The sequence below is a fragment of the Rissa tridactyla genome, chromosome 3, assembly GCF_028500815.1.
Source record: "Rissa tridactyla isolate bRisTri1 chromosome 3, bRisTri1.patW.cur.20221130, whole genome shotgun sequence".
Lineage (NCBI taxonomy): Eukaryota > Metazoa > Chordata > Aves > Charadriiformes > Laridae > Rissa > Rissa tridactyla.
In genome coordinates this window covers 89,077,264-89,092,320 of record NC_071468.1, presented here as the reverse complement: position 1 = coordinate 89,092,320, position 15,057 = coordinate 89,077,264, and the positions used below count along the sequence as shown (strand labels likewise).

General features: G+C 36.7%; 1 protein-coding gene across 7 annotated transcripts in view; it reads left to right on the top strand.

Annotated features, from left to right (window-relative positions):
- The window catches only part of DOP1A (DOP1 leucine zipper like protein A), a 68,089-nt gene that overhangs the window by 32,432 nt on the left and 20,600 nt on the right, over positions 1-15,057 (top strand). For all 7 annotated transcript variants that reach the window (XR_008465448.1, XR_008465449.1, XM_054195410.1 and 4 more), the window contains 7 exons: positions 1,823-2,447; positions 5,295-5,569; positions 6,243-6,395; positions 10,537-10,637; positions 11,221-11,480; positions 12,175-14,182; positions 14,301-14,412. Coding sequence is in view for 5 of the 7 variants with exons in the window: in XM_054195410.1 (XP_054051385.1) it covers positions 1,823-2,447; positions 5,295-5,569; positions 6,243-6,395; positions 10,537-10,637; positions 11,221-11,480; positions 12,175-14,182; positions 14,301-14,412 (3,534 nt within the window). In the remaining 2 variants the exon portion in view is untranslated. The remainder of the gene's footprint in view (positions 1-1,822; positions 2,448-5,294; positions 5,570-6,242; positions 6,396-10,536; positions 10,638-11,220; positions 11,481-12,174; positions 14,183-14,300; positions 14,413-15,057) is intronic.

Sequence of the window (15,057 nt, the reverse complement as noted above, 5' to 3'; positions counted from 1 at the left end):
AAGCCTGTTTTAATTGAAATGATGTTGCCCTTTGAACCTTCAACAACCTTTTTCTTTCAATTATAACAGACTCATATCTAGCCATGGCTTCTGTTAAGAGATAGAGTGAAATTAATTACCATATTTCTGATCTCTTTTACATTGTATTTTATAAGACAGGGTCACCCTTTATGTCTTTCCAGGCATTTTAGTACATATTAACACAAGAGACAGTGAAAGCTATCTCAAACAAATTTTCATTTTTACTCCATCTCTGGTAAGCAAGATGTAATTCACCATATATAATGAAGTCTCTGTTTTTATTTATTCATTTAAGATGGCTAGTCATTAGGGTGTCAGACAGCAAGACAACTTCTGGGCCTGTTGGATCTCAGGCAACATCTGCCATTAGCAGTAGGATAGCTAGATGAGAAGTATGCGGACATGATATTTACCTGCATTCACTCCCACTGACCCATGCACTTCTGTTTGTTTCCCTGTTCACCTCACATTCTCACCAGGAAGCAGAGACTGTGCTACCAGTTACCAACAAGACTATAGGGGGTTAGAGCAGCCCAGAGAGCCGCTGTGGGGTCTTTTTGGGTAGAAATCATTCATCACATTTGCGCATATTCTGAATTGTGAGGAATTAAGGCTCACAATGAGTCACGACGAACTGTTGTTGCCAGAGCAACCCTTCTTTCTTGTTTCTAAGAGACGATTTTTTTTATTTCATTCTAGTTGCAAATGGTTAGTAGTTTTTTAAATGAAAGTTTATTTCTTTTATAATCGTAACTTCGTATTTGAAAGAAATCCCCAACTTCCAAATCCTGGGATTGATATATAAAATGAAAGATGCTAGTTAGTTAAAGTTTTATCGTATATATATAGATCTATGAATTAAGATTCCATCCACATTATTAGACAAGCTCTTAAGTCAAAGAGCATAAATTTTATTGACAAATTGAGCTGGCTTTATTAGTATAATTGCAGAAGTGGGAAAATGTTTTTTAGATTATGAAAGATTTTATTCTTCGTTAAGAGCTCCACAGTTCAGGGGTTTTTTTTTAAGCTGTTTTGGCAACTTGTAACGTTGAATGACACTGATCCTGCTCTCCTAATGAGACAAAGCTTTAATAGTTGTGGTTCTTCTATCATCTAGACATTTATTAGGTTAAAATAATTTAATATCTAATGTGATTATTTACTTGTACAGTGGGAACTTCAAAAGCATGGTCAGAGAAGTGTATACTTTTTCCTAATCTCTCAAGTCTTCCCACTCTTCTTGGCTGACATCTCCTTTTTGTCTCCTTTGCCTGCAGGCATTTTTTTACTCCTTTGTGACTGCAGCAGTTTCTGATTAACAGATAAATATTTTGTCCATTTGTAGAAAATGCTAAAGTCTAAAGTATTAAAAGAATCTTGCTAGCTAAAGTGACCAACATAGTTCAATGTCCTGCTTCCTGCTGGAAGTGAGGGGTTTTCTTTGGTGTATGAATATTTTGGTTTATGATGCTGTAAAAATTAGTAATACCTGTGCTTATGCATTTCAGCATTCTTTAATAAAAAATAGACGTGATTATGAGATGAAGAAAATGTTAAAAGTAGTAATATTTGAAGTATTTTATGTGACAAACAATGCTTGTTTTTTTTTTTTTTGTAGTTAGCTTGAGCTGGCAAGCTTACTGAAACACCAAACATTTTGCTTAGAATGTATTTATATGAATAGATTTCAAACTGTGGAATAAAATTGTTGCTTTCAAATGGAGAAGCAAATAAATGTTTTCTCACTGGGACCTAAATAACCCATTTTGAACAATGATGAAACTTTTATCTCACTCAGGTGCCATCAGTTTCACTTGAAAATCCTAATGATGTGTTTGAAGATGGTGAAAATCCTCCAAGCAGTCGATCATCAGAAAGTGGATTCACCGAGTTTGTACAATATCAGGCAGATACAACTGATGACATTGATAGAGCACTGAATGAAGGTCACGGTGCACCTGGCATTCCTATTATTGGTAGCACATCCTCAGAGACTGAGACAGCATCAACTGTGGGATCTGAGGAAACCATTGTACAGCCTCCTTCCATCATGACACAGGGGACAGCAACTCGAAGTGGGAAAACGATCCAAAAGACTGCAATGCAGTGCTGTTTGGAGTATGTCCAACAGTTTTTAACCAGATTTATCAACCTGTATATCATTCAGAGTAATTCCTTGTCTCAGCCCTTAGGCGCAGAGCTTCCAGTAGATCCCACTCGAGAGCAAGGACAGACCACAAAATGGGACAGAGAATCACAAGTTGATGCTAAGGTGAAGAAAGCAAACAAGAAAAAAACACCGAAAGAATACCTTCCTGCCTTTATTGCTGCTTGTCAGCTGTATCTTGAATGTTCCAGCTTTCCTGTTTACATTGCTGAAGGAAACCGTACTTCAGAATTACATCCTGGGAAGCCTGAAGTTGGTAAGCTGCACTCTTTTGTTCTTTGCTTTTAAATTTATTTTTTTTTTCCCCCAAAATATTTAAAGTAATAGCATTCATGCTTTGTGTGTGTTGCTGTTTGCTGTTCCTCTCAGAAATGTAAGTTTCCTTCTGTATCAATTGCTTTGATTTTTGGAAACTAAACTATTTTCTCATAGATACTAAGGATATTGCTGGTAGGGGATTTGACACTAATTAATTAATATTGGGATGACAAATATAAATTATGCAAACTAAAGCCTAAGAGTAGAATCTAGATTTTTCATGTGTTTCTCTTTACTGTACGGGTCCACGATGTTTTCTTTTCGTATTTTGTAATAGCCACAGCTGACATCAAGGAAGTTTTTAGCTTCGTTTTAGCAATTTAGGATTGATGTGCACATTGATCACTTTATGCAATGCACGGAAATTATAAGGTTCTGTCCAATAAAAATCATACCAGATAAGAAATTAATTATTTTTACTTTGCTCCTGTTAAAGGAACAGTTCTTGCAAACGGTTCTTCTAGCTACAGTTGCTTTAGAAAACAAAGTAAAAATGGTGGGGTTTCTGAAGTGTGGATGTGTTCACAGATAGGTGAACACATTCAAGGACAGAAATGTGATTAAAATATTGCAAGCTCTGGATACTGTAAAATGTGACATTTTAGAAGGACAGTCCTTTTTAATGTTGGTAAAGTCTTCAATTTTGTTTTCACTTCTGATCTGTAGCTTGAGAGTTGCTGCCTTAAAATGGTATCATGGTGGATATACTTGGAGCGTGCAAGAAATAGTTACAATAATTTTGGCTACTGTCACCGTCATCTTCTGTGATTTTTTTTTTTTTTTTTTTCCCTACAAAACTTCATGCTTGTTCTTATCCACACAACTTTCAAAATCTATTAAAGGCTAAGCAGTGGGCACTGCTTGGAGGTGAATAATCTTTTGGCTTTTGCAAACAAGCACATTAATTTAACATGACTGCTGCTTCTATTCTTGTAGTCTTTAAGATGTGTTGTGTATGTCTTCATTATACAGCCAGGAGCAGAGCATATCTTTGACTTTATGAGATCCAGATGTATCATATATTGATGTCCGTTGAAAGCAACTTGGTTACAGCTGTTTATTAATTAAGGGTATTGCAGTGCTGAAGGGGTGCTACCTACTCTAAAGCAGAAAGCTTGTAGAGCTTGAGTAATATGTGCCTCACATGACGGCAGTGATTCTAGGAATCCTTTTCACTTTGTGAAATGTCTTGGATTTGCATTGCTTGTTCGTCATCTCAAATTTCCCTTTTGGGATGTTGCATTTGCAGTCCATTAAATGATGTGACTTTGAAGAATAAGCATAAATTGTCAGTGGTTGAAATCAGCAGGGAGGATTTTGTTTCACATGTAAACATCTGCTTTACAAAATGGTAGGGTGCATGGGAATAGTGATGGGAATGGGGCTGCATAGTTGTCCCGGATATCTTGCTTCCCGTAATAGAGAATGCTGGTGCAACGGAGAATGGGAGAAGGTAGTTACTGTAATTCACACACCAGCCTTTTCTTCATCTATTGATAGGTTTTTCCACTGCAGAAGAGGCTGTTTTTATTGAAGGGTTCCTAAATTTTGAACATGTTTTTGATGGGTTCCATTAGTGATGTGACCCAATTGCCTTCAATCAACGGTGAGACTCATCAGTCTGTTTTTTGAAGGAACCAAATTAATCTGATATTGATAGAACATAACTGTTCTTAAATTTTGCTGTATGCTTAATTTCTCAGATAAATATGTGCTATTTTTAATTGAAGAAATTAAAAAGGGAACAGAGTCTAGAACGTTATGTGGAATTGTTAGGTATATTTAGGCTCCAGTTTACACTGCAAAATCAACTATCATGGATATAAATTAGAAATTGCATCTTCCTTGTCTTAATTCTAAATAGATGCTGTATCTGTACCTATTAAAAAACATTTCTTCACTTGTGTCTGATTCTAGAAGCATTTGCCTATTTTAGGAACACAATCGATAGAGTCCTTTTGAAATTTTAAGAAAAATTACTTTGGTACCTCTAAAATAGAAGGGTGCATTATTCACTTGGAGAGTTAAGTATGAACTTCAGAGAAAGACACTTGCATTATCAGGCCAGCGCATGGTATTAAGTCAGGGGACAGTAAAAAGGGGAAAACATCCGCCTATGGTGAAAGCAGAGTATAGAGTATGATTTAATAGGATCAAGCTTCTGCCACCTAAAATGTCAATTTTCACAGGTACTTTTACTTTTAAAGTGTTGCCAGGAAAATCTCTATATTTTTGTTCAGTTTAAACTTAGTTTTTATATATATAAATAAATAATTCTCTATGTATATATTTTATAATAACTATGCAATATATCATATATATAAAGATATTTCATGTATGTAAAATACTACAGAATTATTTGATACTACAAACTGCAATGGTAAGACTTGACTGCTGGTCAAGAATTTCTTGAAGGAGGAAACTGAATGAAAGGATGTGCAAACTACTAGAAGTCCAATTTTGTCTAAAATGTGAAATCATGTGGATGCAATTCCATAAAATTTATTTTTCTCTTCCTTGTTCAAATTTTCCTATTTATTTTTGGTTACTAAATGTTCGAAGTGATGAAGTGTATTGCACTCTTATTTAGATTACTTTAAAGATAGACACGCATCAAGAAGTATCTTTCTCCTGCATACATTACATTTTCCTAAACCTGTACAATAGGCAGGTTGAAATATGAATGATGAAAGACAATTGTACATATGGTAATGGGATATAAGAGGGAAAATTCATAACATTTAAAGTAGTTAAATGAATGCATCATCTGTGATTTTTCTTTCAGACTGTGAACAAGTACAGCCTCCACTGTGGCTACAGACTTTAATGAATGCTTGCAAGCAAGCAAGTGATTTCAGTGTTCAGGGTGTTACTATTTCCCTTGTGATGGACTTGGTTGGATTGACTCAATCTGTTGCTCTCGTCACTGGAGAAAATCTGAACAGTGTGGAAACTGCTCAGCCTCTTAGCCCTAACCAGGGAAGAGTGGCTGTGGTCATCAGACCTCCTCTTACTCAAGGCAACCTGAGATATATGGCTGAAAAGACAGATTTCTTCAAGGTACAATGCAGTATCTCATTGGTATTTTCTTTAGACTTCTTTTCCTGGCTGGCGAAGACTGACAGTCTTGGCCACTTTACCAGCCTTGATATGGTAAACCAGATTTTCTTGTTGAGTATTTTGATAACAGTTGTAACCTGTCGTAGACTGTGAATGAAAATACATAGTAAGTTTTCTCACTCTGATTGTCTTCCTGACTGCTTGGGTGAAAATCCTTGTTTGGATGAATATTTTTAAAATATAAATAAAACCTGATTTAATAGCAGCATTAATTAGCAAAAGAATGAAACTGAGATGTGCAAAGTGTAGGACTCTGGTAAACCACAATCTCTGCATTTGTGTAATTTATGTAAGAAATCGTTTACAAAAGATAATCAGCAACAGGGCATATTACATAGTTAATTATATTTCAATGAAACTTATTTCTGGAGATGCCTGTGAGTTCTGACTCCTAACAGGAATTTTTAGGTAGTAAGTTATTGCAGTGTTTCAAACCATTGCCTATGTTCATACAAACAAAAATGAACTGTTCTATAGGTAGCCTGTTGGTCATAGGGTGTCATAAGATGTAAGGTCTCCCATCATTGCATAGAGCTCAATGCAGTCCAGAGCAAATCGAGGCATGATACTCATTCACTTGTCTCTCTTGCAACTTTTATTTTCATGTACAAAGCATATAGCTTTAACTCTTTGGGACCAGTTGGGTGATGGAACTCCTCAGCATCATCAGAAGAGTGTGGAGCTCTTCTACCAGCTGCACAACCTTGTTCCGTCTTCTAGCATTTGTGAAGATGTTATTAGTCAGCAGCTGACTCACAGAGACAAGGCAAGTTGTTCATGTATTTGCTAAAAGATGAGTTAAGCATATGTTTCTAACTGTAGAAATATATTTAGAAAAAGGACTTGGTGCCTCAGAAAAGGGCCTAAATAAATTCTGTATTGAAAAAATGTTGCTTTACATTGATTGTTTCAAACATTAAAAATGCTGTTATCTTGCATGCAGAACATCAGATTTGTTGACACTCTGACACTGACGCCCTCTTTCCTGTGTTCCCAGGACCTTAACCTTATGTTAGTAGTAGTTGAGCCCTGTTTTCATGACATCTTGTTTCGCAAACCTATGAAAACTGTTTTTAATAGTAGTAATTGAATATAGATTTTCTACATTGCATTCCAGTTGTCCTAACCACTCTTCTTTCCATGTACAGCTCCATCAAATTTAAACACGCTTTCTTTTGCTGTGTCCTAACCAACTGTAGTTCAGTCCTCTGGTGTGCTCCCTCCTATTTCAACTAATTCTTGCATCTTGCCTAATAATTTGTCCTTATATAGCGTCTAGACTTTCTGCTTCCTTTCCTCCACAGAACTTGGAATAACAGTCAAGTTATTGTCGTCATCATCATGTCTCTGTTGCTTTTCTTGATAGTGGGGTTGGATTGCTTCTTTCTTAAGACAGGCACGTGTGGTCCCCTTTATCTTTCTATCCTTTTGCATTCTCATTTTACTCTCTCTCTCTCGGCTGAGGTGTCCTTAGTGCCTTTCTCTTTGTGTCTCTTTGTTTTTTACAGTTTGAGATCTGTTTTCAATTCCTTTCCCTTTCTGTGAGACACATCCTTATGAGTCTGCTGCAACTATTATAACTTGCTGCTTCAGCCTTAATTCCCTTTCTCTTTTAAACAGCAATGAATTGGGTTTTTTGGTCTTTCTGACCATTTATATATTATCTGATTCTGCCTCTTTTTGTAAGAGTAAATATAAGACAAAAGAGCGGCTTGTAATTAATAAGATTTTATTTTATCTTCAGGTCCCACGAGCTGTGCTATATATTTCTGAGCTCCATCTTCTGACACTTGTCGTGGTTAATTATTTCCAGATAAAATGTTTCTGTGAGATTCTTTTCCACTGTTGGGAAGCAGGGGAATTGCAATAGCTAGATACTTTCGATGAAGAGGCTTCTGTACAATTCTTCTCCAATCTCATGTGGCTCCTCTCTTCTCTAGTTATTTGTCCTTACAAGATTTGAATTGTGAGTGTTTTTGCCGTGTTTACCAGTTCTAGAGGGCAACTAATAAACTGCTCCAACAGTAATTGCCAGTTTTCTGTGCATCTGTGTCTTTGTGGGAGATGTGCTTGCCTACTCTGCTCTGACTGACATGGCAGCTGGGTTGAGAGTTGTCTGTGCATTTCTTTGCAGTGTACTGCTGAGACTAGTCTTTTCTTGAAGGTCTTTACTTTCCATCTCTGTCTCATATCAAAATCCATGGACTATAATTTGAGTATAACCTCTCAAGTGATCAGAGCGCTACTTCTTTGCCTCTGGTAACGCTGTTTGGTTTCCTGTTATTACTTTGTCACTTGTCCTGTCTCCTATTCTGCTACCACAGGTCATAATGTTTGCTTGTGACTCAATGTGGTGGCCTTCTTCCATTCTTTATTGCTGCTCAAAGGTCCCTTATCTCACCACTGACTACTTTTTAGAAGTGATCTTGGCTATCCCGTTGATTACCTTTTGTTTTGCTATTAGTTTAGCTAATGCGAGTAAAGTAGTGTTTCCAAAATCTTTTGAAACTGGCAGACATTCAGATTGTTGACAAACAGTGTTTCTTTTAGGTCTGTGACGAGCCTCTGTAGTTTCATGCTAGATAAAGGGGGCTTTTCGACATTCAGCATCAAACCTATGTAGGAGACTTTATCTCTTGTCAAAAGTTATGTTCTGCTTCCCAATACATAAAGCACATGCTTAGCTGTTATATTGTTAGTAGGACTTCTACTTGTCATGGCAGGTACTCTGTTTTACCCCACCTCCTCTAGGAATTTGTTTCAGATAGAGGCTGTCAATTTGACATTTCAGTTGAGGCCTCCGTAGTGCTTTAAATTTTAGCTATATGAACTGTTTTCACAGCCCCAACAAAATGAATGGTAGGGAATTACTTAAACGCCCTGGCAACTCATGGTTGTGTGACTTCAGAAGCAGTTACCTTTTTGCCTTTCTCCCAGAGAGTAACCCACTCAACAAAAGTGAATGTGAGCCAGTCTGTCAATCACTGCAGTTCACAGCTTGGCATATTGATAAAACTACCAATGATTTATAGTTTCGCTAATTAGGCTGGTCTGTGAACTGCTGTGACTGTGGATGTGGCACTTGCTCATTTCTGACAACCTTACTGTGAAAACAGTAATTTCTTACATCTTCCCAGCATGGATTGCAAGGGCTCACATGAAGTCATCTGTATGTGCTTGAGAACTGGTATTTTCACTCTTTATTCACCAGATGCTAGTGATTGTTTTGTGTAACTGTATATATTTGGCAGCAGTGTTGTAGGTTTTTTTTTTCCCTGTGAGAAGCATATTTTTTGTAACTACCTGTGACACTTGCTTTACTTTCCATGCTGCTGTTTTCTCTTCTTGTTTTTTTCTTTTTTTAGTTTACATCTTATGTGATCTATCTTATGTCCATTCTGTAATTATCAGGTTTTATAGCTTTTACTTTAAATTTTCATTATTGTAGCGGATGTTGGTTGTATTAGCTGTTGCAAAGCTGCTTAAGCTGTATGTTGTAAATTAAGTCTGGAAGTACGCCAGATTGTCACAGTGGTATTAAGTTTTTTGTTTGCTCTCATTTTGATTAGAGGTAAATATACCTAACATTCGTTCCCTGCAAGCATATATTTTAAGAACAAACAAGCAAAAATCTTCATCCTCTTGTCTCTGCTTATTATCTAGTAATTTAGTTTAAGCCCCGGTTGTATTTGAAATTAATTCTGATGCTTTATTCGGTATAACCGTGCTGATTGCTGTGCTTTGTTTGTTCGCCCCTACAACTGCTTAGTAGTTTTCTTGTCTCTCGGGTAAAGCTATTTTTAATAGATGTACCCATGCCTTCATATCACAGCATGGCATTCACTATTGTTCACAGCCTTGCTGTAATAACTCTTTGTCTTGATCAGCAACAGTAAAGAGTTAAAGGCATAAAAATTGTTACTTTAGTACCGTTTTCACCATTAAGTATTCTGCATATAATTAGTAGCCATTAGAAGTCATTTGGGCAGTAAGCACGTACTATTTATCCAAATAAAACTCAAAGTTTCAGAGCAAAATTTGGCATGTTAGTGATGAACTCTATCTACATCATATCTAGTTAGGCTATTCTTATGTCTGTTTCTAGCCAACTTACTTTCATTCCCTTATTTCCATGGATATTGTGTTTAATCCCATCATTCTGTACACTGTCTCTAAAAATTTCTCTTCTTTCTCTGCATCTGTATGCTTGAGTTTCCATATTGAAAAGTTTGCATGTTTTTTCCTGCTCTCTGTTCATGTTCTCTTCTAGCGCCTTGAATACATATAAACTCACTGAAAACAGAGCTGTGCAACTTGTGAGAGTAAAATAAGTATGGTTCAAGCTATCACATGAAGTATTTAAAAGTTTTTCAAGCTAAACTTTGAACAAGATCAGGATGGTGGAGAATTCTTCAAGTTACTAAATTTTTCAGAGACCTGTTGTTGCCTATTACTGTTTTTAATGTTAGAAAATAAGATTTGAACACTTAGTCAAAAAACCAATATGCTTAGTCAATGTATCGTTATGAAGAGGGGCAATGGTTTTAAACTAGAGCAGGGTAGGTTTAGATTAGACATTAGGAAGAAGTTCTTTACAATGAGGGTGGTGAGATACTGGCACAGGTTGCCCAGAGAGGTGGTGGAAGCCCCATCCCTGGAGACATTCAAGGCCAGGCTTGATGAGGCTCTGAGCAACCTGATCTAGTTGAAGATGTCCCTGCTTACTGCAGGGAGGGTTGGACTAGATGACCTTTAAAGGTCCCTTCTGACCCAACACATTCTGTGATTCTACAAAGTTAATTTTAATAATTTCATTATATCTTTTAAGCTGCTGTATACCTTTTTTCCCCAGTTCTTATCAGAGGCCATCATATTCTGGTAGATCTAACTTGTAATTTGGTCCACAGAAAGTAAGAATGGAAGCTCATGCAAAGTTTGCAGTGCTATGGCATCTCACCCGTGACCTTCATATTAACAAGTCTTCTTCCTTTGGCCGTACCTTTGACAGGTTGGTGATTGCAAGCATGATTCAGTTTAAATAATTTTGCTTCAAAATCTTTAACAATGTTATACTGGCAGCATGGAGCGTTTAGAAATTGGAGACCTAAAGCATGAAGTCTGGAAATGATTCTAAAGGCTATAACTATTAAGAGAATAATGACAGTAGGACGTGCTGAATTGTCAAATACATTTCTCCTCTCTGTTCTTGAAGAGAAGATCTTTGAATAAGTTATTGTCTCTCTTCTGTGCATCTGTGTGAAGTTTTATCTTTTTTGTGCTGCAACAGCACTTGTTATGCTAGTAGATGTACAAGTACTTGAACTGACTATACAACTGCTACTATTAGAGCAGATGTCTTAACAGACTTCATTACTGGTTCTTCCTGGCCATTTCTTCATTAGGCTAGACTAAAACACAAAACTTCAGATTGCAAAGTTTGTATGCTGTTTTATATGGAGAAATGCTGTTTTATATGGAGAAGACTAGAGTATGTACTAACATGTTGAAATTTATCATATATTAGATTAAAATGGGATTATTCTGTGGGTAGTGTAGAATATGCTCTAGGTTCATTCTTTTTTCTATTGTAGATCTTTGTTTATCATGCTGGACAGCCTTAATAGCTTGGATGGTTCTACATGGTCAGTGGGACAAGCCTGGTTAAATCAAGTGCTTCAAAGACATGATATTGCACGAGTTCTTGAACCTTTGCTCCTACTGCTTCTCCATCCAAAAACTCAGCGAGTTTCTGTTCAGCGAGTACAGGCTGAATGTTGCTGGACTAAATCTCCCTATCACCCTGAAGAAGAAAATGAAAAGCACTTTATGCAGAAGTTTAGCTGTTCTGATGGTATGTACAGAAGACTGTAGGAAGTTCCTTATTTAATTTCTTTATTTGTTATTTACATGTGACACTGAAAACGTAGTAGAAATTTTTGAGAATAACTCAGAAAACAAAGGGCTGGAATAGCTACTGCTTATATGTGCTTTTGTGCATGTTTTTTCTCATTCAAGTCTGGGTTTCCAAAGTATCATTAAAGTTTTATTGTTCTCAAGATGATATGCAAGTATTTTAATGTAGAGCATTTTCTTATGTCTTACTGAACTTCAGTAGAATTTAAGAATATGGCATGAAGTTTAACCAAGAAATGAAATGCTTTTGTGAATTAGGACCACTGATGTGGGCCTGGCTGAAAACCTACTGGTAAGGTTTGAAGGTGTTTGCATGTATTGTGTAATTATAGTAACATACTAATAATTCTCTTTTATGAAAACACAGGCAGATAAGACTGCATAAGGTTTCAGAAGGGAATTATGTTGTTATGCTAAGGTCTTACGCTTAAGTAATCTTGCTTTGTTATGTGAATGTGTATCATTTGCATATTAACATTATTTTTTTTCTGCTGTAAAGTGGAAAGACGCTATTTACTATGCCTTTATAATTTGAAGTCTTGATAATAGTTTAAATTCTAAATGTTAATTCTAAATTCTTATTCTGAAGAATAAAATATTACGTGTATAATTTTTTTTTGTTTTTCTTTAAGCTTTTTCCCATGTGCCTGTAAGCCAAGGACAGCTTATTATACCTAAAGAAGGCAATGAAAAACAACTTGTTATGGATGAAATGGAGAATTTCAGCCTGACTGTTAACCCCCTGAGTGACAGGCTTTCCTTGTTAAGTACCAGCAGTGAGACCATACCAATGGTTGTGTCTGATTTTGACCTTCCTGACCATCAGGCTGAAATACTGCAGAGTTCTGACTCTGGCTGTTCTCAGTCATCTACTGGAGACAACATCAGTTATGAAGTGGAAACAGAAAGCCTGAGTGCTCAAGATAGTTCTCAGACTCTGAGAGAAGACTCACCTGATGAAATTGTGCAACAAGTGGTTACAGATCTTATATGCAAAGTTGTAAGGGGTCTTGGAGAAGAGACTGAACCAGTTAAACATAGTCTACACTCTGAGGATACTTCATGTAAATTCAGTCCTTTGGATAACTCTGTAGAGGTGTCAAAAAGCGAAGATCAAAATATTCAAAGTAGCCAGAGTAGTTTGCTTAGTAATGACAGCTCCCAATTGCTATCAGCCTCAACTGAGGCTGGACTTGAGAGCTTAAGAGATGAAATTTCAAGAAATAACTCTTCACCCTGTATTGCAGAAAGCCAGCAATCCCTTTCTGATCTCACTCTTGCTTCCACTGAATCGAAGTCCAGAAAGCGAAGCCACAGTAGTATTCAGTTCAGCTTCAAAGGAAAGCTACCAGAAAAAATGCCAGAAAAAGAAACGATTGTTAAAGAGGCTGGTAAGCAACCAGGTGCAAAACCTAAAGTAAAAATAGCCAAAAAGAAAGATGAAGAGAAGAAGAAAGCACAAACAGAAAAGCTTAAACAAACAAATGTCTTCTTTAGTGATGGTCTTGATTTAGAAAACTGGTACAGTTGTGGAGAAGGAGAAATTTCAGAAATTGAAAGTGATGTGGGGTCCCCAGGAATGCGAAAATCTCCCAACTTTAATATCCATCCATTGTATCAACATGTGCTGCTTTATCTCCAGCTGTATGACTCTTCAAGGACATTGTATGCTTTTTCTGCAATTAAAGCAATTCTGAAAACAAATCCTTCAGCTTTTGTAAGTGCTATCTCCACTACCAGTGTCAACAATGCATACACTCCTCAGCTTTCATTGCTCCAGAATCTTCTAGCCAGGCATCGAATATCTGTTATGGGCAAGGATTTCTATAGTCACATCCCAGTTGATTCTAACCATAATTTTCGGAGCTCTATGTACATAGAAATTCTTATCTCCTTGTGTTTATACTATATGCGGAGCCACTATCCGACTCATGTTAAAGTAACATCGCAAGATCTAATAGGAAACCGTAATATGCAAATGATGAGCATAGAAATTCTGACCCTTCTCTTTGCTGAGTTGGCAAAAGTGATAGAAAGCTCTGCAAAGGGCTTTCCTAGTTTTATTTCAGACATGTTGTCTAAGTGCAAGGTTCAGAAGGTGATCCTGCATTGTCTGCTGTCTTCTATCTTCAGTGCACAGAAATGGCACAGCGAGAAGATGGCTGGAAAAAACATAGTGGCTGTAGAAGAAGGTTTCTCTGAAGACAGCCTTATAAATTTTTCTGAAGATGAATTTGACAATGGTAGTACTCTGCAGTCACAGCTTTTAAAAGTACTTCAGCGACTGATTGTGTTGGAACACAGAGTAATGACTGTGCCTGAGGAAAATGAAACGGGCTTTGACTTTGTCATAACGGACTTGGAGCATATTGGCCCCCAGCAGCCAATGACTTCCCTTCAGTATTTACATTCCCAGCCAATAACCTGCCAAGGCATGTTTCTCTGCGCAGTGATACGAGCTTTACACCAGCACTGTGCCTGTAAAATGCATCCCCAGTGGATTGGCCTTATCACTTCTACGTTGCCTTACATGGGAAAAGTTCTTCAGAGGGTGGTTGTTTCAGTGACTCTTCAGCTCTGCAGGAACTTGGATAATTTAATTCAGCAGTATAAATATGAAACAGGATTATCTGATAATAGGTATGTGTATGTAGAGGTGTATAATCTTTTTAAGCAAATCTGATTGTGTTGAATTACTTTACAACCAGATTAACTTTTTTTTTTTTTTTTTTTTAAAAAAATGGATCTCTTATTTTAGACCTCTCTGGATGGCATCAGTCACTCCCCCAGATATGGTTCTTACTTTATTAGAAGGGATCACAACAATAATTCATTACTGCCTCCTGGATCCATCTACGCAATATCATCAGGTAAACTTATCTGGGTGTCCGAGAGGTTCCTATGCAGTACCTCTCAAATTAAGGACTGGTGATTATATTAGCAGAATTGAAGCTCTGAGTAGGGAAAAATACCAAATATATTGTCTTAGCTATAAGTATGTAGGGGTTTTTTTATTGATAATATACACATTTCAAACAGAAAACCAATTTTCTACTAATTAGACTTCTATGAGAATAATCTTAGATTTTTTACTTGTTTTGATTTGGTTTTGGGGAATTTTTTTGTTCCTCTGAAATAACTAAAGTCGGATTTTCTTAACCTTTGGACCTCAAAAATGCTACTTTTTAGAGCTGCCTTTGTTTGTGAAATCTCACAGGCTGATGCCTATCCTGTGTCTGGCTGGTCTGTGTTCATCTTGCAATATGTCAAAACATTGTCTTTGTGCTCCTTCTGTATATTCATCGTTTGTCTTTTTAGTCAAGCAGTATTTTTAGATCTGATATCCTGAGCATAGACTCTGTTAAGAATTTGGCCCAGATTCTGCGAGAATTTTCTTGCCCTGCTCTCTCTGCAATCTTGGTTTTGCTTTTTTTTGTTGTTGTTTTTGTTATTATACACTTTTGCCTTCCGTTCATTTAAAGTAATGGAGAAGTGTTTATTGTTTGTGCAAGTAA